Raw genomic sequence first — 22,973 nt, forward strand, 5'->3', positions numbered from 1 at the left:
CAACGAACTGGGAACTTATAGCCCATAAATGGCTTATTTTTAAATATATAGTATATGTAGTTGTTTGGTTTATTAGACACTTCTATTGTTATTAGAAACTAATTGAAAAACGCATGTTTTTGATTTTGTTGTTTTTATTATTGGTTGATTGATTGATTGTTTGATTGATGGTTGTGAAGAATACATAATTGTGCCCGCGTAAATACTCGCACATATATTCGCGAAATATATATGCGTATTTATCACTTGCATGGAGGATGGGACTGGCTCTGGATAGTGGGCGTGGTCTTGGTGGCGGTGGTGGGCGTGATTGAGTAAGTGTTGTGTGTGCGTGTGTGTGTGTGTGTGTGTGTGCGTGTGTTTTTGTTTACAACATAAGATTACAAATATATTACATACACGAAAAATCAATTGCGAACTAAGAACTAAAGGGCAGATCGGGCTGCCACATAGCTAGCCATATGATTCGATGGGCAGAGGGAAATGTAAGTGGGGCGGGGGCGGGGGCGGTAGGCACTGGGATTTGTAGAGAATAGGAGTTGGAACTCATTGATAATCAAATCCCACCGCTTAGTTGCGCTTCCGCAGGGCCAAACGACCGATGGGGCGCTTGGGCTTCGTCTCCTCCTTCTGCTGCTGCTCCGATTCCTCGGCGGCGGCATCCTCCACCGCCTCCACGGGCGTCGCCTTGGCGGGCTTCGACAGCTTGCGACGGCTCACTGGGGATAGTTAAGATGGTTAGAGATTTAGTCATTTGTTATTCCAATAAAATGCATTATAATTCAATAAGTGAGTAAGTTAACACTTACATGCTGAGTTGCCCTTGTAACCCTTGGCGGGACTGGCTGCTGGGGCGGGTGCTGGCGCGGATGCCTGCTCCTCCTGCTCGCCGGAGTTGGACTCGTCGCTCTTCTTGGCCGGCTTGCTGGGACTGGGTGGCTTCTCGGCGCGGTGCTTCTTCGCGTTCGCCTGGCGGCGTTTCAGCGAGTTGAGGAAATCATCGTTGGAGCGGAACGGCCGGATCACCGGGCCGACCTTCTTGGGCGCCTCCGTGGTGGTGGTGGTGGTGGAGCTGGCATAGGCCGCCTCGTCGCCCTCCTCGCCATGATCGCCATGCTCGCCGGCCTCCTCGTCATACTCCTCGCCCTCGCCGCCGGCATCCGCCGGTGCTGGCGCCGGTGTCGTCGTGGTGGTCACCTTGGCCGCCTTACCGACCGGACGGCGCAGGGCGGCGATCCTCTTCGCCGGCGACACGGCGGGACCACCCTCCTCCTGGGCGGACACCACTCCGTAGCACAGGGCGCAGACGATGAAGAGCAGGCAGCTAAGTGGAAAAAACAAACAAATATATAAATTAATATAAATAAATAGGTTATATTATATATATATATTAGATAAATGTATGTAAAGCTACTAATTTAAAAATTTAAATTTCTACACCAAAAAAAGCTTAATAAAATCCATTTGCCAAAAGTGGAGCACTATTTAATTACTGAAATAGTTAATAAGGCAAAATACAGACTTCCGTATGTTTGAATTAATATTCTGAAGGTTTCTTAGAAAATCCAACTGTCCATTCATATTTGTACTATTAGTCAGTTACCAATTCTCCACATGGCTTTAAATAACATTCGGATTTCATTTCAAGCGCCTATTTGTAGTATTGATTAAGCGTTTAAATATACAAATTTTACATAAATCAATGCTTAATTATTTGCGTAAAAAACCCAGTGATCGTTTATACGAACAATGTTTCATTAATTACGAGAATTTACAGGAAAAACTTGATTTTTCAAGACGCTGGTGGAGATTCGTAAGAAAGTGCAATGTACTGCACGACTTATATGAAATATGATCATGAAACGGATCAGTTGGACTGGATGCAGGAATGGAATAGCTTCTGGTGAATCCCCCGGGCAAGGTTGCCCAACCACGCATCTAATCCTCGTGACTTCCAGCTCGAGCACAACTCTTGGGCGAGCGGACAGGTCTGGTTGGACGGGTTATTCAATACAGAACCTGAAGTCGTAAATATTGTGTACATAAATATGTGCCCGCCCCTACATATACAGTGAATATGGGCTAGGAGAAACATTTTGTATGACACAAGATTAATATGATAATTAACCGAAAAAGAAGCATGAAATTATAATAGATTTAGCAGTGTGAGGATTTAATACAGACATGTTCATTCCAATCGCTGCTTCCACATTAAAAGATAATGCTTTAAATTTACTTCTACTATCTACTTTGTTTAGATTTATTAAAATGGGCTGTGGGGAACCAGCAAAGGTCGCAGTTGGAATTGAAACGGGCTAATAGTTACTAATTATTAAACTTTAAATTAAAAGTAGCCGCCGTTTGAATGCCATTCGGTTTTCCTGTAAGATTTGCTAGTATTTTTTTATATTTTATGTCGCTTACCGACGGAGGACGGAGATGTGCTAACAAATATTAATGTGTAAAGGTCAGGCAAACGGGTTTGTTCACTTTCGATTTCGATTTGGATATGGATTTCGCCTTAATGCCAAATTCGAATGCGAATGAATGTTGCTCCGTTTCGGTTGTTTCAGTTTCAGTTTCTGTTTCTTTTCGTATTTTTTTTTTCTTTATTTCTTGCTTTAGTTAACTACTTTTTATTCCTCTTTGCCGCTGGCGACGGCTTCAGTGGCGGCGGCTTCAGTGAGTCAAGTCAATTGCTCATATTTTATGCAAAACAAAAGACTTAGGCAGCGAACTCGTTTTGAAATTCTTTCCTAGGCAACGCTAAAGTCGAGTGTTTTGTTGTTGTTGCTGGAGAGGGGGTGGCCAGGGGCGTCGAGAAGGGGGGGGGAGGGGAGGGTGGCTGTGGAGGGCGTTGCGGTGGGTGAGTGGCCAAAGGAAACAGGTGCTTATGCAAAAGGCAGTCAACAGCACCGAGTGGGAAACCAGTTGGCAGCCAGCAGCACCACGCCAGAATATATTTAAGTGCGCGCGCTCACACTGCTCACAGTTGGCTAATAACGGTAAAATGTGCAAGCCAAGTTTTATTTTTAGCCAACACACAGCACCGTTGTTCATTTTCATTATTTATATTCGATTATTGTATTGCTCGCTTACTTTGCATTCGAGCATTCAAGCATACGAGCATGCTGCATTTCCCCCATTGGGATTTATTTGCTTATGGGGTCAGCTGATTGGACATACGGCTTTGCATGTGGATATGTGGATGTGGATATGTGGATGTGGATGTGGATGTGGATGTGGCTATGGATGGCCCAGTTAAGCGCCAATTATGCAACTGGCATAGGTGAAAGGCGTGGGCTACACTTGTGGGTGCGTGCCTGGCATCTCCAACATCCCAGCGACTCCAAACTTTAGTTGTGCCCAGGGGCGTGGCCAGAAATATTTTTCAAGGGGGTTGGGCCACTAATTTTCTACTTAGCAAAAGATCTCGCCTTTTCGATCAATCACGTTTCGGATACAACATAAAATGTTGGCTTCACTAATGATGTTTTACTTTGTTGCTTATAATTCATTTTTGTATTAAATACAGCTTCTTTGTTATAATGGCTAACTAAATGACTAAATTGGCTAAAATAAGTGTCCCCAAGCGGTGGGTTTTCCCAACAGTCTGGGCATGACATTTGGCTAGGGACTGGGCTGAAGCATCTAGCAACCGGTTTCCCATCGGATTGGCCAACGGGAAGAATGGCAGGCCGCAGACGCTGCACAGTCCACACCCACAATCATGCCGTTGGGTGGACAGGTTGATGGGTAGGCACATGGTTACAGGTACGGAGCTTCACATTTCTAGCCGTGGGCTTGTTTGTAAATCGTCTTTAGTGCCAGCGGCCAACCGCCAGCCGCCAGTTGGTTATATAAGCCGACATTAGTTGCGAATTTATGATAAGCATCGCGTTGGCGAGAATTTCGTGGCTCAGGCGGAACCACTTATTTAATGCAGCCTCATCAACGGCATCATTATCATCCTCTTTTTTAAAGAGCTTGGTCAACAAATTGGTTTGACTCTTAATTTATTTCATTTCATTTCGCTTTTGTTTGGTTTCCTTCTGTTTTCTTTAATTTTTTTTGCACCCCTCTGTTGGCTTATGCTACTTATTTTGTTGTCTTTTGGTTCGACTTAATGGATTGACGTCATTGGGCCTACTGCGGATATGGAAGAACTTCCACAGTTAAAAGCAATTTATGCAGCATAAAAATGATTGCTTGTCTTTAAACTTTAAGAAGCGGAAGTTGCTGTGCTTGAATTATGCATTCCGGTTTTTTTTGGTTAAATAAAAAAACAATAAACTGAAGTTTTATGCTTAAAGGCGCTTAGTGGAGTTCTCGAAAGTGTTGATCTTGAGCTGCAGCTCGAAGTTTCCTAACGAAATGCAGCACCTGCCCTAGTTAATCCATGCACGTTTTCTAATTGCCCGAGAGCCCTCATTACGCGTCCACCTTTGCCCCCTTTGTCCCCTTGCCACGCCCCTTTGGGCCATATGAGTAGATGTGTGGATGTGTAGGCACTTATTACAGGCCAAACGTGCACATTCGACACCGAATCGGATTCAAATTCGAATTCAATTTGATTGTAACTGCTTTTATTGCTGCCGCGTTGGATCAAGTTGAAGTCAGCAAGCCAGTTAAGTTGGATGGAGTGGGGGGAGTGGGGGGAGGGGGGCGGTTGGCTTGGTGAGTTGAGTCGAAATTAAGGCGAAAAGAGCCGAGTGGCTTATGGCTTATGGCTTATGGCAAGTGGGTTCAATAACGGTGCATTGTGTCGTTGTTAGTTGGCCAAGTACGTGTTTTGGTTGCTTTGGTACGTGTTTTTACACTACTGCTGGCTGCATGCCAAATCGATCGAGTTCGCTGCCTAAGTCTTTTGATTTGGCCCACACAGTGGTGGTGTTTACGTTTTTTGTCTCGCATTGAATTCGCTGTGGCCTATGAAGTGCAGCATATATTACTCACACACACACACACACACTGCCGCCAATTTGCGACTCGAAAGTCCTTGAATCTTGAATGTTGAATGATGAATGTTGAATCTGGAAGGCATCGCTGTGTATTTTCTTTTATTTATTTAAAATGTATTGCATAATACACGCATGAAGGGGAAATGGAACGGAAAATCCGGATTTAGCCGTCTGCCTGGCAACCACTCCACCACTCTCCTCACCATTTCCATTTCCATCTCCATCTCGATCTCGAATTCGATCACTGGTGATTAATTCCATGCATACAACGCAGCGTTTAACACATATAAAACTGTGTACATACTCGTATATGTTACACACACCCGATTCGAGTGGTATTGCATTTATGCGACGATAAATGCATGCAGATATGCGGTCTGTCTGTCAGCTCGCATTAAAAATGCAACCGTTAATTTATAAGACAACCGCAGTAATTAATCCAATATACTTAATTTGCTGCAGCTGCGAAAAGTCCAGGAAAGTGGTGATCCGGCAGGGGACTGAGGCGCTGCTCACATCCAGCTCCAAAAGAGGAGCCACTTCACTTGGCGGCGACCTTGAAACGTGGAACAGCATCCCATCCTCCCCACCCCCCCTGCCGCGATCACCATTTGCGATCGGAAGCTTTAACTTTTGCCATTTCTTTGCCGGCAAAATGCCAGCCTCACATCCCGTGACAACTTCATCAGCTTGAACACGTATCGTCATCATCATCACGTTGGTGATAATGTTGATCATCGTCATGACCAAACTTTGGCATTTTAGCTGAGCTCAGCTCAGTTCCAGTTTGGAGCCACGGCGTGTTAAAGTTCAAATTGGCATTAAGACGAGCTAACATGCCTGCCTGTGTTCGTGCCCCATAAAGGTTGCATGTCAACGTGCTGCATGCAACCGCGGCGATTGCCAATTCATTTCGTCGCTTGGCAACTAAGTTGCAATTTCAACAATTAATTATACCAGAGAAATGCAAATGAAGCGCAACGTGGCTCGTTCAAAATATCCTTAATATTTGTTTCTAAAAAGTGAAAATTATAACATGTTTCTATGGGTAAATAATGGTTGTTTTCTTCCAATTAATGTTCTATTTAATTTTATGTCAATCACTTGAAAAAAAAGTAAATGTTCTCTTCTCCTCGGTCACATAATAATATTTCGAAAAAAAAAACATACAATAATGGGTTCTATATTTATGGATCACTCACATGTTGAAGTACTTCATTTTGTCGTGATGTGTGTGCTTGTGCTTGTGCGTGTTTTTCAATGCGTGGGCTTTGGCGTGGACCAACAACAAAAAGAACTCGAAACGCGCGCGTCTTAAACTTAAACTAGAAAAAAAACACTTGTGTATTTTATATTTGATTATCTTAGTTGAACGGAGGGGAGGGGCGAGGGTCTCGGTCTCGGTTTCTCGGCTTCTCTGCTAGCGAGCGGTACTGACTGGCCACGATCACGATCGACTTCTAGAGGCAGACTGAACGTTACTTATGCCGTGTGCACACAGTTAACCTACGGCCATCCAATATTTTGTGGCAGCGACGGAGACTTCGACGGCGGCAGCGGCCGCGCAACAGGTTCAGACCGCCCTAGCCAAACCGCCTGCACCTCCAACCCGTGGCCACCGCCTCCTCCTCCACCTCCTCCTCCACCTCCTTCTTCTCCTCCTCCGCCTCTGCCAGCGACTTCGCCCCTCCACTTCCATCGCCGCCTGCGCTCAAAGCTCTGCTTTTGCACGGCAAGAAAATGTGGTTAGAAACTGCTGATTCTAGTCATTTGTTAATCTAGGTTTGCATCAAGTAAGGCACGTGAATTCTTCAGAACTTTTCATTTTTGGCACATGATTTATTTACTTTAATCTGCAATTGTATCGGATTACTAATGTGAATTCTTCAGTACTTCCTAGTCACCTGTACAACTGCTGTCGTATACAAGAATTCCTTAGCCTTAACATAAAATTGCACTACTAAGAATATATTTAATGAATTTTTATGAATTTATAGAATTCCTTAGCCCTAACATAAAATTGGGCTACAAAGAATATATCTAATAAAATTTTATGAATTTATAGAAGTGTTTGATATGACAAGTAATTTAGAAACTGACTACGGACTTATAAAGTTTCCAAACCACACTTTTTCTTGTGGGTGTGAGCAAAAGACATTCATTTATGCTGACTTATTTCAAATATTCCCTGAATATTTCCACTGAAAATGAAAATACGTACGTCTCTTTAGTGACATCATTGATTAAATTTAAGCTGCTTACGATGCTCGTATAATTTAAGATTATTTACACGCCAAACGGATGTTAAAAATGTAAATCCTGATTTTTTCGCGGTGTGGCCAAGCGCCTCGATGGTCGATCTATGCTGGCAGGAGCACTTCTGGTTTTTCGGAGCCAATTTGTCACGGGCCTGGGCTCTGGTTATGACAGGTTTTTCGAACCCAATCCACTCCACTCCACTCCACTCCACTCCAATCCCAGCCAAGTTAAGTCAAGCCAATCCAATCCGAGCTGAGGTGAGGTGAACCGAACTGCGTTGAGCTGAGCGGAGTGAAGTGGAGTGGAGTGGAGCCGACTCAGCATTCGCAATTTGTATATTTTATTAATTAATTTATTGATTTTAGGCCAATTGTTGTTTTGGCTCTTTGCCGATCTGGTAAATCCCGATCGCGATGCCCATCCCCCGATCCCCGAAAGCAACCTCCCCGTTGCCCAAAAATATACAGGGCACATCTGTCTCGCATGTAAATCTCTTGGTTTGCGTTCAAAAATCAGCCAATGGAACACACAAAAATCAAAAAATCAAAAAATCAAGTAAGTGAGCAGACCAGTCAGTTATCGACGAAATGCAAATACCCTAGAAAACGAAATGAGTTAGTTTGGAACTCCGAAATCCTAATAACATCTTGGAAAAAGCCTAGTAACTTAAAATAGCATTTTAATGGATATACATAGCTTTCAATCTGAGAATCTCAATTCAATGGCCACCGCATCCGACCGAAATCCATCTGCAAGTCTTGGGGGCCCTGAACCAATTCAAGGTATGGAATGGCACCAAATTAAAATGCCGTAAAAGCTGATAAAGCCAGAAATATTTATGCATATTTAGTGGGTTCGTCGCGGCCTTGAACTGATTGATCGGGGGGTGATGCGGGGGGACAAGGGGGCAGGGGGCACGGACATGGGCGGTGTCTGAAGGGTGATGGCTGCATACATATGTTTAACGGGTGACAAAGCTGATGGGCGCTAATTAATCTTCCACACCCAGCCATTCAACTATCCAACCATCCAACCATCCATCCATCCATCCATCCAATCAGCTAACGATCAAAGCGATTTGAACTCTTGCAGATGTTCTGCGGCCAGGTGTTGATTTTTTGGCGGCACTTGGCTCGGTGGGACATACTAATTAAGCGCTGATGCCGTCTGGCCAACTCACCTTGAACTACAAAATGTCAGCCAAAATGGCAAAATAAATGTTATAACATATAAGCGAGTTAAACATACATTGATGGCCGATATGCCAGATACAACGCAATGCTGCAGAGCATAAACCAGAAACTTGTTAACAAAAATATTGATTAAAAAAAAAGAAAAAAAATATATATATACGCAATGGGACAATGGCCGCCATTTCCATCCCAGTTCCATTAAGATCCAATCCAAATGCAAATAACCATGCAAATGGAGCTAATAGACCCAATGATTCCGGCATATTTCCATGCCCATCACGTATTTAGGGGCCAGATTAAAGCCGCCACATGGAGATTCAAGATTCAGCTACGGATACAAATACAGATACAGATACGAACCCAAAGAAAAAAAAGGCAGTTTTATGCAAGTTTTCATGAACCGAATAACTTTAGTTTGCATTTGATCAGACTTTTCGTTTTGGGCTTAGCTCTAGTTAAAGGTACATACAACAAAACACATGATTTTATTTTTATTAATTGCTTCCGTTTCCTGTGGATTATCGCGTACGCTCTAAGGCAGTAGAACAGTCTCATCGTTGGATCTTATATGCTGCTCCAGAAGATCTATAAGATAGGGGTAGATATATATATACATACTTGTGTGGGGATAACCAAACCAAACCGTAATAAAAAAGAAAAACACAACATAGATGAACAGAAAACAAATGAATACTGATTTTATACACATTATAGTTTTATTTTCTTGACGCTTGCAATTCCATTTGGATGCCAGTCGATTTCGAAGGTTCGAGGACAAATGCAATTACAAACGTGGTTAAACTAGAGAGTACAATTAAACATAAACGTAATACGAATGATCATCATCATAATAATAATAGTGCAAATAAAATACAAAGTAAAAATGAAAGCAGCGCTTCGATTTCCAAATCAAAGTTCGAACTTTACGGCGATCGATAGACGATTAGCGATGAACAATAACCGACTACCGATGTTCACAATGAAGGCCCATCAAATTCCGAAATATCGCTATAATCGTTACTTTTAAATGCAATCCGCTGGCGCGCCTCTCACTCTGTACACTCTGTACTCTGTAAAACAAACTACTACTACTACTGCTACTACTCAAATTACAAAACTCAAAACGGGTTCGAAATCATAAGTAAAATCAACATTAATGGAATACAAATCATACAAATTGTAGAGTGCTAAGCTGCTGCCGTTTCTGTTGTCGAACGCTAGATGGCGCCATCGAACAATGATATAAATAAATAATTTGCTTAGCTTACAACTAGAACATATTGGATATTTAATACTTAGACGTAGCCTTTTTTGCACACAAATCTGTGCCGCTTCTTTCGTTTTGTATAGTTAGGTGTACTTCACTTTACTTTACTGTACTCTACTGTACTGTACTGTATTTTAATTTAGTTTAGTTTAGATTAGTTTACTTTCGATTCATGTTTCGCTCTGTCCATGGCTAGAAACCCTCGATTCCGTTTCGTTTCCATTTCCGCTTCCTATCGGTAACATAACATTGCATAACATTTCTGAGTTTTACTTTCCATTTGCCTCAAAGGCAAAATGTTTAAAAACTGTAGACCAATTTAGATCGGAACTGGAAACTGAAACAGGACAGTATATTTAGTTGCTTTCGCGTTTTCTATTTAAGTAACTGATTGGTACTCGCTTCAGTCGATATCGCGCGATTAGTTCCATCTGGTACACGTAAATCTACATTATTTATGTAAAAAAAAAAGAGTGCTCATTAAATGGAATACAAGCTAAGGCTTTGTAAAGTGGCTTTAACTTAGTTCTGGTTTCTTGGTTGCTCGATTCGTTTGTTGTGTTAGCTGGCATGTGGCATGTGGCTTACAGGATATGCTCTCTATGTCTCTACGAATGTATTGTATAGCTCGGTTTCAGTTTACAACTACGAACAACGTTTGGCCAATCGGATTCGCTACTCAACAACAACAGGTATATGTATATATGTATATGTATAAAAAATGGAGTTCTTACAAGGCATCAATATGTAAAGAGAAGGGAGATGATGGAGAAAACAATTTCTTCGAACTTCATCTCCCTTTCTGCGACATGGATTGATTCACTTAACTAAGTACAGCTTTCATCGTTGTGCAGGGCGCGGTGACAGAATACAATAGCAAGCCGTACAATACCATGCGTATTTATATTTATATATATATTAATATAGTATATAAAGTACAACGATGCGAAATATCCATGGTTTATCTGAACCGCTTGACGTTGCCACTTCCGCTATAGGTTTTCTCACCATCCAGTTTGATGTTAGGTAAGCGTTAAACGAGTTGCATTGGCTTTACACATGTTCTTTAAGATACAGTTATAGTTTTAGTATTAGGTTTAGTTTTAGTTATAGTTTAGTTGTAGTTTAGTTTAGCTTGTAAATTACTCAAAAAATATTTTTGTAGATTACTTTAGCATGTATGTTTAGGGCGTATATTTAAGATAGTAGTTGCAGTTGCCATTCAAGTTGCAGTTGCAGTTGCTCTCTCTCTCTTTTTCTCTCTATATATCAGTATCAGTTGGCAAAGCGCTAGTTTCGTTGGGGCTGGAGAGTCGCGGCTCCCGGCTCTAGCTGCATTGCCACGCCTGTGATTTGGCATCTGGCACCTGGCATCTGGGATCTGGGATCGCATCGGATCGGTTGGCGTTCATTTCAGCGACGAATTTGCTGGCAGCGTGGCGGAGCGTTGAACATTAACCGCATACGGCTTGTAGGAGGAGCGCGTCGATTGGCTGCCAATTCGGTTCGGTTGATGAATGAGTGGTGATGAGGTGATGAGGTTTGATGATATGGATGGTCATAATGGTGGTTAGCAGCGACAGTGAGAGGGAGAGAGAGAAAGAAATACCAATCGAGATTAGAGACACACAATACAGATACGGTGGGAAACACAAAAGCCATGGGATTGACACAATTTAGATCAGTTAGTAGGGGATTTGTTTAGGATTCGGAAACACTCTGACTGCTGCTGACTCCCCGGCAACGTCAAGGGTCTTGGTCCTGGGCCTGGGTGTGGGTCTGGTTCTGTTTCTGTTTCTGGTTTACCTGGGCGATATCTTGCTGCCATCGGTGCTGTTGTTGTTGGACGAGGTTGGCTTGTATCCACTCTTTTGGATACGCTTCAACAGGCGCGCCACCCACTGCGACTGCTCCTCGGGTGTGGCGGCCAGCAGCAGCATGTCTCGGGCGCTGCGCGGATCGTGATTCAGCTTGCAGGGCGCCAGCGGGTCGTGCTTGTCCACATGCTCCTTGTGTATCTTGTTGCGGCATCTGGAATCATACACAATGCATTATTAACGCAAAATGGCAAACAGAAGCAATTCAATTAGATGATATAGAAGTGGTGTGGTGTGGTGTTACTGACCTCTTGCATTCGTAAGCCGCCGGCGGCTTGAACATGTGCCACAAAGGCTTCGGGCACACCTCGCAGGCCGTGGGCATGTGGTAGGTGATGTGTACGAACTCGTGACCTATCCAAATCAAATAAGTTTAGTCACATGAAGCGCGTCATTGTCCCGTAAACGTGTCAGCTTACCTTTGTGGACAATGGTGCCCGGGCGCTCCTCGTTGCTATTACCGTGCAGCACGCTCACATCCAACTGGCTCTGCTCATCGGGACGATGGGAGGCGCCCTCGCCGGCGTACAGCAGCTGGAAGATGCGTGGAATCTCTTTGGCATCGGCGCGTATGACATCTCCCTGAGTGACGCTACGAACGTGGTACACCTTGCTGCATGATTTTAAAGGAAACAACAATGAAATGCATATTATTTTTTAAATATTTAGAGCACGCACCTCAGGTCCAGGATGAGCACGGCATCCGTGGTGTTGTGCTTGTCAATGTCCGAGTTGTAGAAGATGATCTTGCGCGACGACACAATGACGTACTGCCGCTTCCAGCCGTGGCCACGTCGCCGGTTCTGCTTGTTGGGCACACTCAGCCAGCCCTCGAAGACCGAGTCCTGTGTGAGGGAGAGCAGAGAGGAGTGCTAGAGAGGTCCGGGAGGAGTGGGAGAGCGTGTGTGTGGTGTGAGTTCTGTGTGAGTGTTCTATGTCCCAGCAGCCGGGCGCTAAAAATAATGCTCACCTGGCTATCCTCGGGATCGTTGTCCGCCGATGAGAGCGACGCCGTCTCGTTGAGCTTGCTCTGCAGATTCTCGATCTCGGTGGCCTTGCAGTCGATCTCCATGATCATCTTCTGCTTGTGCTGCTGCTCCTCGGCGCACAGCTGCTGTAGGTCCTGGTGCTTGAGCAGCAGCTGATTGAACTTGTCGCGCTCCTGCGACAGTTCCTGCTGCAGCCGGCGCATCTCCTTCTCCTTCTTGCGCAGCTCGGCGGTGGAGCGCGCCTTGTTCTTTTGTTCTGCGGTATAGAGATTTCGGTAAGAGATTTGGTATAGGGATTAGCCAAGGCAGGCAGAGTGTGCGAATATAACTTACTGGGCAAGTCCGAGTCGCGACGGTTCATCACCTCAGCCAACTTGTTCACTGCCACCTGTTTGAGAAGGACTTCGTTCTTGCACTTATCCAGCAGCTTGTTGATCTCTTCGTCCTTGCTGCTCCTCATCAGCGTGAGCTCCTCCTGCTGCTTCTTGTGCTGCTGCACAAGATCCTCGTACTCGGCACCCTTCTGGCCCAGCTTCTTGTGCAGTTCGTTCTCCGCCTCCTTTAGCGTGGCTAAGGCCGCCTCCTTGACGTTGATCTCGTTGCGGTGCTTCATGACAAAGTCCTTCAGCTCTAGCTCCTTGATAGTCTTCTCCTTTTCAAGATCCGCCACAGTCTCTTCGGCAATGGAGCGGGCCAATGCCTCTGAGTCTGCGCGGGCAACGGCCACCTGCACCTGGTGCTTCAGTGAGACGCGTTCCTCCTCCAGATCCTCGATCTTCGCCAGCCGCTCAGCGCTCTCTTCGCGATTCTCGTTTGCCTGTGTCTTGTACAGCCGCGAGAAACACTGCTCCGCCTCGAGTTGGGCCTGTAGCTCACGGTTATTGGCCAGCGCCTCGTGATGCGTGCTCTTCAGCTGGGTGAGGTCCTCCTCGAAGCGTCGCTTTGCCTCGCGCTGGGTAGACAGTTCCTTCTGCAGCTGGTTTTCGCGGGATCGCAGATGGGCCACCTCAGAGCTGTGCAAACTGAGTTCTGAGAGCAAGGCATTGCGCTTGCTGTGCTCCTGGTCGAGCTGCGACTGCAGAGCGGCCACCTTCTCCGACTCCTGACGGCACTCGCCTTCAAGCTTCTGCAGGCGTAGCTGAATTTGACGATAGTCAACGGACAGCATGCTCAGCTGACGCTCTTTTTCCTGAGAATGCTGATCGGCCTTGATGCGAGCGGACTTCTCCTCGTTGAGCTTGGACTGCAGTGCCTTTACCTCCTGCAGATTGGCCTCCTCGCGGGAGACGAGGCGCGACTTCTCGGTCTCTTGGTGGGCCTTGACCTCCTGCTGGTAGCGACCCTGGGCCGCCTTCAGTTCGAAGTCGAGGCCGGCATGGGCCTTCTCCAAATCGCTGATCTTCTCCAGCAACGCCCGGTTGTCCTCTTGGGCCTTTTGTTCGCGACTCAGCGTGCGTTCGATGTCGTTGATTAGCGTCTGCATCTTGTTCTCGGCCTCCTTGTGCATCTCCTTGAGCTGCGATCGCAGATTCTTCTCCTGCACCACAAGCGCCTGCAGTTCGGCATTCTCCTGGCCCAGCTCCTCCTTATGCTTTTGGAGCGTGTCGATCATGTCAACCATGTCGCGCACCTTCTCCTCCTGCGACTTGACCGTAAAGTCCAGCTCGGCATTGTGCTTCTTCAGCTTCTGAGTGTGCTCCGTTTCGGTTTTGTAGCTCTGCTCCATCTCAAGCAGCTGCTTTTCCAGTGAGACCACCTTGTCGTTGATATTGAGGTCGCGGGCCCGCGTCTTTTGTTCGTTTTCCAGATTGCGCTGCGTCTCCACGAGCAGTGCCTCCGTCTTCTTGCGCAGCTCAATCTCCTGCTCCACCTTCTGCATGGCCACCTTGTAGTTGTGCTGCCGCAAAGCCAGATCCTTCTCGTACTCTGTGGCAATCCGCTGCAGCTCCGCCTCGCGCTTTGTTATCAGCTCTATCTGCTGCCGCAGGCCAGCGTCCTGCTGCTCCAATGCCTCCGACCGGCCGCGCTCCCGCTCGAGCAGCGCCTCCAGGCGCTTCAGCTCGTTGGAGTTCGACGGCCGATGGCGGTGATTGTGCCCATGGCCGTGGCCGTGATTATTGCTGGCCGCCCCGCTGTTAGCCACATTGGTCTCCTTGGACTCTGCGTCCACGGTGTCGCTGGACAGCAGCTGATAGTCGCCCGTGTACGTGAAGCCGATGAAGGGCAGGTGATTGCCATCGAAGCCCTTGGGTATGGGAAACACTTCCTCCGGTTTCTCGTCCCGCTCAATGTCCTCGAAATTCCGCGTATCATCGTCGGAGGAGAGTTCGGGCACCACTGGCGGCACACTCTCGCGAATGTTGTCGAACGACCAGGTGTCATTGCGGAAAAATGGATGCGCCTTGATGTCCTCGATGCCGTAGCGACCCAAACGTTGCGTTCGGTCCGTGAGAAAGGCACGGATCAGGGCCTTGGCCGGCTCGCTAATCTCCACCTCGGGTGGAAAGCTGAGCGAGTTCTTGTGGTCCATGATCTTGCCGTAGGTGCCCACCAGCGAGTCGGCGTAGAAGGGTGTCTCGCCGAACAGCATCTCGTAGAGGAAGATGCCCACCGACCACCAGTCGCACTCGCGTCCATACTCGTTGTCCACGCCCTGCGACTGCAGCACCTCCGGGCTGATGTAGTCCGGCGTGCCCACCGCATTGCTGGACACCACCTGGCCGTTGGCGCCCATTCGCATACAGGTGCCAAAGTCGGCCAGTTTCAGGTGGCCGTAGCTGTCCAGGAGCATGTTGTCCGGCTTGACGTCCCGATGCACGAAGCCCATGTTGTGAATGGTGTCCAGGGCGAGTACCACCTCCATCGTGTAGAAGATGGCCCACTTCTCCGGGATGTCGTAGTCACCCATCAGCGAGACGATGTCGCCGCCGGGCATGAAGTCCATCACCATGTACAGGTATTTGGCATCCTGCGAAGAAGAATTTAATGATCAGTCAAGTGAATTAATAAGCCATCTATTCTTAATATACGAAAATAGCTACTTATCAATAATATTTTAAAAATATATATAAATTGGTGGTTTCTTTGAAAGAAAAGAAAGTATTTCCAATTTCCATTGGGCTAACAATTTATTTTATTATCTAGAATGACATAACTCAAAGTAAAATGAAAATGAAAATTGAAATAGAAACAGAAACTGAACCACATCGAATACAAATCAAAACAAATAAAAGTCTAATAAGTTGTGAAGAGTTGTGAATGGTCATTAGATCAATTGCGCACGATTTTAAGACTACACAACGCCTTGATATTAGGATCTTCAAGATCTTCGGGTTGCGGTTCCAACTTCAGCAATTCCTCAATACTATAACGTTGCACGTTTGCTTTTTTCAGTTGACAAACTTCCTGTTGAGCTGCTTTTTGCTGACTCTCCATCTGCTGATTGATAACGATTGCCATTTTCGGAGCTTTAAAGGTCTTGCGATTTGTCCAATTAATAATTGTTTGAAAATAAGAGATATTTCCTTTGCGTTTCTCCGCCTCGAGTTGTTTAGTTGGCTGTGAGCACGGTGGTTTGGCCGTGATGCCAGGATAAACCTTCTTCACAAACACCAAAGACACCGAAGTGGTGTCATAGGCGCCATTGGATTCCTTCAAAGGCAACTTGGTTATAGCTGGAATATTTTTCTTTACGGTCTCCGTTTTAGCCTTGAGCTTGGCCCGAAGCTTTTCGTCCCATTCCTTGGTGGTGGGTATATATCTATTGGCGGTCATCGTGGCCACTGGTTTCTCAGGAGCCACCGGGATCACGTCATTCTTTTCCGGTTTCACCAACTTTAGTCGACGTTGCTCGTCCCACTCCTTGGCGGTGGGTATAAATCTTTTGGTGGTCACCGTGGCCACCGAAGCCCCAGTCTGGATATTTTCGGTCTCTTTTAGTGTGCTGACTGCACACTTTCTCTGCTCCTGCAGCAAGTGCACCGACTGCGCCACCTTCTTCTCATTATAAATTTTCAAAAGAGCACACTCGATGCGCTCTTTCTTGGCGGCTCGCAGACGATCCACCCTAATACGATCCTCCAGTGAAAATCTAATGGGCGATCGAGACAGATGCACAACCGGCTGGGCCTCACCGACATTCTCCTTGCCCGGATCCGAAGAGGGAACCAAAGGAGCCCTCATGCGTCTTTGTTCGACCAATTTCAAGGCTTCCAGAGCCACCTTTCTATTCTGCTCGCAACGCCTCTCCCTGGCAAGCAATGACTTCTCATGGGTGTACGGACATTGCGGTGGGGCTTCGGAAGAATGTGGATCCATATTCTTCTGATCTTCATCTTTCATGTAATTGGCTGCATTTTTCAGAAATAGCTTCTCTTGCAGTGAATTTTTCTTTCCCTTGCTGCGAGGTACAAGCACGTAGTCCGAATCATCGATCAGCACCACCTGGGCACTGAGAGAAGCTAAAAGGAGAAAGTAATTAAAGCATACCACATAGATTATCAGCTCCCTTACGTCGCTCGTATCTCTTGGGAAATCCTTTCCATGGCAGCACCATAGCCGACGACTTATCCTTATCCAGGGCCTCGAACATTTTCTTAATTTTATCCATATCGACTTTGTTCGCAGCAGCAGCATTCGTTTTCTGCGCATCCAGAATCTCGAAGCGTTTCTTTATTTCGGTCAAATCCACAGCAGACTCATCATCATCATCGGAACTCTCTTCCTTCTTGGAGCGCGGCACAAATTCTTTGGCATTGACACTTAGATGCCCTGCCGGATTCATGGTATCATCTTCTGAATTCTCCTTATCGCCGTCGTCATCATCATTAAAATAGTTTGGCGGCAATGGCTTCTTTAAGATCTCGAAGAGGGCACGGCTCTTAATCAAATTGTGCATGATTATTGTTTGCGTTCAATGATATTACTCGGTTATTTCGCGATTTGTCGGCTCGTTTTGTTTGGCAGTTTGGTGCGTATTGTTGGGTAGCCGGGTAAAAGTGATTACGATTTGCTCGAAAGTTAAAAGCAACGTCCGTCAGGCTAAACAAACTGACTGACTGAAATAGCATGGGTATCTATCCCTCTAACAAGCGAATAACTTAAAGCTAATCTTTAATAATATGTATATCTATGAGTTGATTGGTTTCCTTTTCAAATCAAAGTTAAACCACGTAGAACAGTGAGAAGCCAGCTCACCTGGAAGGCAAAGTGCAGCTGGACGATCCATTCGGAGTTGGCGTGCGCCATGATGTGTCGCTCCTCCCAGAAGAACGCGGAGTCCGGTCGCTTCATCATCTCGAATTTGGACAGCCGCTTCATGGCGTACACCTGGCTGGAGGACTTGTGCCGCACCAGCTGCACCTCTCCAAAGGCGCCGGCGCCGATGAGTTTGATGAAGTGGAAATCCTCGACGTTCATGCGCAGCTGATTGATCTGCATGGCCAATGGTTTGTCTGCAAAGCGAGAATACGATTCAAAAATCGATGAAATCCATGGATGGCAACCACTCACATTTGGCCGCATACTGCTCGATGTTCTTAAGCCGCCTCAGGGAATCGTGGTCACAATCGCTGACCAACGCCGACACCGTGTCCAGCAGGCAGTCCACATTGCAGATGCTCGTCGGATCGCGCATCTCGCGCTCGAGCGTATTCGCCCTGTGAAAAAGTAAATCAAGGAAGAGAAATAGGAAATTAGAGGTGTTCCAATATGCGGATTAATCATCTGTTTGCATTGTGTGAGTGTTTGATGGTTCAACTGTTCTTCCGTTGGTCGTCATGCAAATCGCTCGCATAAACAAACAAAAAATGAAACAAATCAAATAAAATGATACGAAACGAAACGAAACTGAAAAACGAGCAAGAACTATGAGGGGAAAGTGCGCAGATTACTCATGGACGTGTAAACAGCACTTTCCGGGTACACCCCATCCCCAAGACTACAGCTGCGGTCCAAGTAATGGCATTAATAGGATTGCACATCGTTTCTAAATTTAAGATTTGTTATTATTCCCAATTCAACGAATTTAAGTGGCCATGAATTGGATATAAACATAAATATGTGCTGGTCTCATTATTATGGCAGGGAGTTGAACCATTTAATTTTCCAGAATTTCCTCTGGATTATGCAAATTCTAGCTGTTTTTTTTTCTGAACTATTTATTGAATGTATGTGCTATCACAATGACCGCAAGTGTCAGCCACATTGACAGTGTAAACAGCAAACAGAGACAGGGTTTCAGATCTTGCAATTGAAGTGGCGGTGTGAGTCAGTGGAGGAGCGGACACCGAATGCCCCGGAGATTTGTCCCAATCGGGTGATTTCAGCGGCAGACAAATGGGCGGCACATGGCCGGATACAGATGAAGGCGTTATCGCAATGGAAACACTAGCCTCCATTGATAACCTGGCAAAGTGGAGAGCTGCCTACTCGGATGTTCGGCGACTCCAAAGTACAGGCGGAGTAGGAGTAGTAGCAAGGGGAGGAGGAGGAGGACTTTATCACCAAACGCTCTGTTAACTCTGATAAAATGGAATATGCAATGCAAGGAATGCAAGCCATGTGCAGGCCACTGACAGCAACTTGCAGTTGATAGGGCTCACTTGAGCAGTTGGAGCTGCCACGATGATGAGCACCATGGGGCTTCTCTCCTCCCCCCCTCCGATGGACACCCCTTGGAAACTAGACTTGTGCACACAGATATGAAAGGCCAAGTGGACAAGGCGAAATCAAGCTGATAGTTATCTTGCGGTGCGTTAGAACTGATATAAAAAGCCAATTTATAAAGGTTTCGTGGAATATTAAATGGGTTAAATGGAAAATTTATAACTTAAACGGAGGTACTATCAACGAATTGAAATACATTTAATTCCGTCACAATGACTTTCAGTTATGAATACATATTTATCAACAGAGCATTCAATTTATGGATTTTCATGAATGAGAAATTCGCGTAACTATAGTATAGTAAAAACATAGTACGCTAATTTATTTTATCAGTAACTGTGTGTAATGCTCAAAAAAAAACAACATTGTGTTGTGATTCATCAAGTGCTTCTCTCTGTATAATATTAAGAAGATAACATATGAAAATTGCTTATTTACTTTAATTGTAAACAAAAAGGTAAAGTTCATTGCAGTGAAGGCTGCGGCTACTTGGGAAATAGATTAATCATCGAAAATAAAATCATGCGAATGCAAATATAGAACATGAACTGAACCACTACACTTGGGAAATTAATTACAACAAATAGGTATTTGCATACGAGATTACTAGACCATGGGAAAAGCGCTCTTCGAAGTGGAATTTCTCGGCAAATGAAACTACTTATTCGGCAAAGAACAGAACAGAACAATTAAATGGGGCTTGGCGATTGGTGGTTGGATAATTGCGAATTTAAAGGTATTTTCTGCGAATTTTCCGGTTAAAAGTTCGCTCCCTGCCCAAGTGGGTTGGCCCACAGTAACCAAGAGATTTATATGCAATTAGCTGGCAGAAAGGCAAATATTTGCAAAAAAACAAAACACCCGAGATGTTGGAGGAGGAGGAGCCAGTCTGTCAGCGATTGGGAATCGAATCTCGAAGCCAGCTAGACTCTGGCTCAGGCTCAGAGGCGCAGGCAAACTGCGATGACAGTCGGCGCTAAAAATTGATACTAAAAGGTGTTTGAATTGTTGTGATTTCATCATCGCCACTTACGGCATGACAGAAAAGCCAAAAACAAAACGTTCAAGCAGCGGGTAATAGCAGCACACACATCACACACACACCACACACACGGCAAGCGCAAAAGCAAACAACTTGGGAAAGTGGAATTTTCAAAAATGCTGCGATGAATTTTCGTTGCCGCTGTTGATTTCGATTTGGCTAAAGCGGCAATGGCAACAACAACATAATTATGAACAACATTATTGACAACAACAACAAAAACAACAACAATAGCAAAAGCAATAGCAATAATAATACATAATAACCAAAGACGACGACGACAACATTATCGTCACCTATAGACAATATAATTTTCAACTTAATTTATACAACGTCGCCAAATTCGATCTGCCTCTTTTTTCATCCAGTTTACAAATTGAACGCTTCACATTCGGCTCCACACACAGAGGTAAATCATCTGCATCTGCGTTGCAGAATCTCTTCACACCTTATTAATTCTAATAAATTATTTTTCTTTTTTTTTTTTTGCCCAACACAAAGGAACTGTTTGGCTTTTATGACCAAATGCGCATTGCAATTGGCAATTCGCAATTGGCCGTTGTTAGTACGCAAATACCTTTACGTTCGCGCTTATGACTGCTTACAACAGATACCGAGTGGATGGGTAATAAAATTTAAGAATTTATATGCATAGTCGACGCTGCGAAATGGCTGGGCTGAATGGTTGAATTTTCGGAATTCGGAATGCTGCAAGCGAACCAGGACAACTGGGAGAGCTGAGAGCTGGGAGCTAGAAGCGTGGAGAGCAACGTACCGTTCCGGCTCGCACGAATGGAGGGCGGCGGGCATTAGCCATGTCCACATGCCCTATACCGTCTACTGTCCAATGGAAGAAAACCGGCGGGATGCTTACTATCCGACTGAGGGGGGTGGATGCTGACAACCTTTTTGGCCCAAAACGATGCAGCCGATGCAACGCGACGCCTGCAACTGACAAACGGCGGCATCGGCCACTGTGCGTTCGTTTCAGTTCGCTATTCGTTTTGGCTTTTGGTTTGGTTACAAATTTTAATGCGAAAATGGCAAATTTATTATAAAGTCGCCCCCCGTTTTGTTCACTCGCTTGTCAATTTGATTGCCGCGCTGTCGCTTTGAACATGAGATATGGAAGGTGTTTGCCAGCGGTGTATTACTTTTTGATTTGTTTTGGCCAGGTCCGTTTGGCTTGCGCTGAATTGTGCTAACTGGCTGGTTAGCTGGCTGTTTGGCTGCTTGGCCAGTTGAACAAATCACAAATCTGTCTGTAAAAACCGCACGTATCTGTGCGATGGCTACTGCCACTTCTACTTCTACCTCTACTTCTACTATTGCTGCTGCTGCTGTTGTTGCTGCTGCTGCTACTGCTACTGGGGCTGCCATTCAGGTGACAATTAATTGAGTGGAGCAGTCGCTTTTGGGCCGCCATCTCGAGCACTCACCGGCGCCGTCGTTCCACATCCATGCTGCGCTGCTTGGTCACAGGTTCTCGTCCAGCTGGCATGCAAATGCAAGATAACAAGCTGATACTGCTGCTCCAGCTACTGCTTCCTGGTGGTTAACTGCTGCTCCGGTGCTGCAACTGAAAGCGAACAATTAAACAGAATTTTCTTTTGAGCACTCTTATATATATATATATATATATTTACCTGCCAGGAGTTGGCCGTCTGTCTATGCTGGGAATGCTAATGGTAATGAGAAGGCACGCGTCAAGCGCTAGCTGTTTGCTGTTCTGGCGATGAGGTCACGAGCGTTTGGTTGGATTTCTGGTTAACTGCTGCCACTGAATGCGATTCGAATGCGGATAGGGACGTGGATGGGTATGGGAATGGGGATTGGGCACTTGGCGCTGGCTTCTTTTGGTGGAGTGCCGCCAACGCCACATGCGGACGCAGCCGAGCACCCGGGCGTTCCCAGGTGCGTTTCCTACACGGCAGACAGGTGTGCTATCAATTCCCGGAAAATGCTACTCGGCTACTCTACCTTCCTGTGCAAGTGCAATTCCCACCGATCACGATCACCAGGATGAGCAGGTTGACCAGGATGCAGGATGTTTGTTGGGTAAACAAGGGGACAGGGATTATTGGCCGAGTCCGCTTGGCATGCAACAGTTGTGTCAACAATTGTGGCTAAAAAAACCTGGCCAAAAAGGCGAATCTTGCTGATGGGTGGTGTTGAAGGTAGGCTTTGTTTCTCGGCTTTTGAGTTGTGTGTTTTTTGTGCCCCAATCTTGTTGCTTTTTCCTTCTTTTTTTTTTTTTTGTTAATTCCAACGATACCTCTCTGCGCACACACTCACACAAGCGCACGCACACCAGCGCACTGCGAACGGCGAACGTAGCAAGCGCTACAACAACAATAACAAGGCGCTCCACACACACACGCGCACACACCGATGTGCGTCACACCGACGTGCTGTCCGTCGGCAGCGGGGGAAACGCGCGGGGGGGCGGGACGGGACGGGGGCGGCTGACCGCCCAAATTGCGAATGTCCAGTTTGGGCCGCGGCCAAATCGATCAATTTGGTTTCAATTAGACGCTGCGCGTTGCACTTATTTTATTTCGGCTCGGTGCTGGTAGAGATGGCAATTGTGTTTACATATCGTCGGTGAAGTATCGGAATAGCAAGTCGCCGATGAAAATACTAGAAAATACGAAGGCCAACAGGTGGCGCTTCAACTGGCGCTGGTGCTGCAAAAATATCGATTGCTTGCGTGATCAAT

At 45.9% G+C, this 22,973-nt stretch overlaps 3 protein-coding genes across 7 annotated transcripts; all 3 read right to left on the bottom strand.

The window, feature by feature from the left end:
- Positions 1 to 116: 116 nt before the first annotated feature.
- On the bottom strand, positions 117 to 6,432 carry LOC120456984 (nucleolar protein dao-5). Its single transcript, XM_039644133.1, has 3 exons — positions 6,164 to 6,432; positions 810 to 1,324; positions 117 to 719 (listed from the first exon to the last, which is right to left on the bottom strand). Exons 1-3 carry the CDS (start codon positions 6,178 to 6,180, stop codon positions 571 to 573), a joined length of 681 nt encoding a protein of 226 aa, XP_039500067.1. The 5' UTR covers positions 6,181 to 6,432; the 3' UTR covers positions 117 to 570.
- A 2,415-nt stretch (positions 6,433 to 8,847) lies between these two features.
- On the bottom strand, positions 8,848 to 22,852 carry LOC120457247 (rho-associated protein kinase 1). 5 transcript variants are annotated; one of them, XM_039644637.1, is made up of 12 exons: positions 22,235 to 22,852; positions 21,901 to 22,177; positions 21,694 to 21,833; positions 18,058 to 18,203; positions 17,743 to 17,999; positions 12,880 to 15,514; positions 12,528 to 12,802; positions 12,236 to 12,429; positions 11,977 to 12,170; positions 11,806 to 11,911; positions 11,487 to 11,711; positions 9,105 to 11,173 (listed from the first exon to the last, which is right to left on the bottom strand). In XM_039644637.1, exons 3-12 carry the CDS (start codon positions 21,753 to 21,755, stop codon positions 11,089 to 11,091), a joined length of 4,179 nt encoding a protein of 1,392 aa, XP_039500571.1. In that variant the 5' UTR covers positions 21,756 to 21,833; positions 21,901 to 22,177; positions 22,235 to 22,852; the 3' UTR covers positions 9,105 to 11,088. The 5 variants fall into 5 exon arrangements, with proteins under 5 accessions (XP_039500574.1, XP_039500571.1, XP_039500573.1 ...); XM_039644640.2 differs by lacking the exon at positions 9,105 to 11,173 and adding an exon at positions 8,848 to 8,998 and having other exon boundaries at positions 21,901 to 22,852; XM_039644639.1 differs by having other exon boundaries at positions 12,236 to 12,402; positions 21,901 to 22,852.
- LOC120457249 lies at positions 15,721 to 17,653 on the bottom strand. Its single transcript, XM_039644641.2, has 2 exons — positions 17,059 to 17,653; positions 15,721 to 17,006 (listed from the first exon to the last, which is right to left on the bottom strand). The coding sequence occupies exons 1-2, from the start codon at positions 17,441 to 17,443 to the stop codon at positions 15,817 to 15,819; spliced, it is 1,575 nt and encodes a 524-aa protein (XP_039500575.1). The 5' UTR covers positions 17,444 to 17,653; the 3' UTR covers positions 15,721 to 15,816.
- Positions 22,853 to 22,973: the final 121 nt, after the last annotated feature.

This window comes from Drosophila santomea, chromosome X, assembly GCF_016746245.2.
Source record: "Drosophila santomea strain STO CAGO 1482 chromosome X, Prin_Dsan_1.1, whole genome shotgun sequence".
Lineage (NCBI taxonomy): Eukaryota > Metazoa > Arthropoda > Insecta > Diptera > Drosophilidae > Drosophila > Drosophila santomea.

Coding starts and splice junctions, on each gene's coding strand:
- LOC120456984 (XM_039644133.1), bottom strand. Junction 720..809: donor TTACAAGGGCAACTCAGCAT/GTAAGTGTTAAC, acceptor AACTATCCCCAG/TGAGCCGTCGCAAGCTGTCG.
- LOC120457249 (XM_039644641.2), bottom strand. CDS start 17,443: ATGCACAATTTGATTAAGAGCCGTGCCCTCTTCGAGATCTTAAAGAAG. Junction 17,007..17,058: donor TCCCAAGAGATACGAGCGAC/GTAAGGGAGCTG, acceptor TTCTCCTTTTAG/CTTCTCTCAGTGCCCAGGTG.
- LOC120457247 (XM_039644637.1), bottom strand. CDS start 21,755: ATGCCAGCTGGACGAGAACCTGTGACCAAGCAGCGCAGCATGGATGTG. Junction 12,430..12,527: donor ACGATCCCGAGGATAGCCAG/GTGAGCATTATT, acceptor GGACCTCTCTAG/CACTCCTCTCTGCTCTCCCT. Junction 12,171..12,235: donor GTGCTCATCCTGGACCTGAG/GTGCGTGCTCTA, acceptor AAAATCATGCAG/CAAGGTGTACCACGTTCGTA.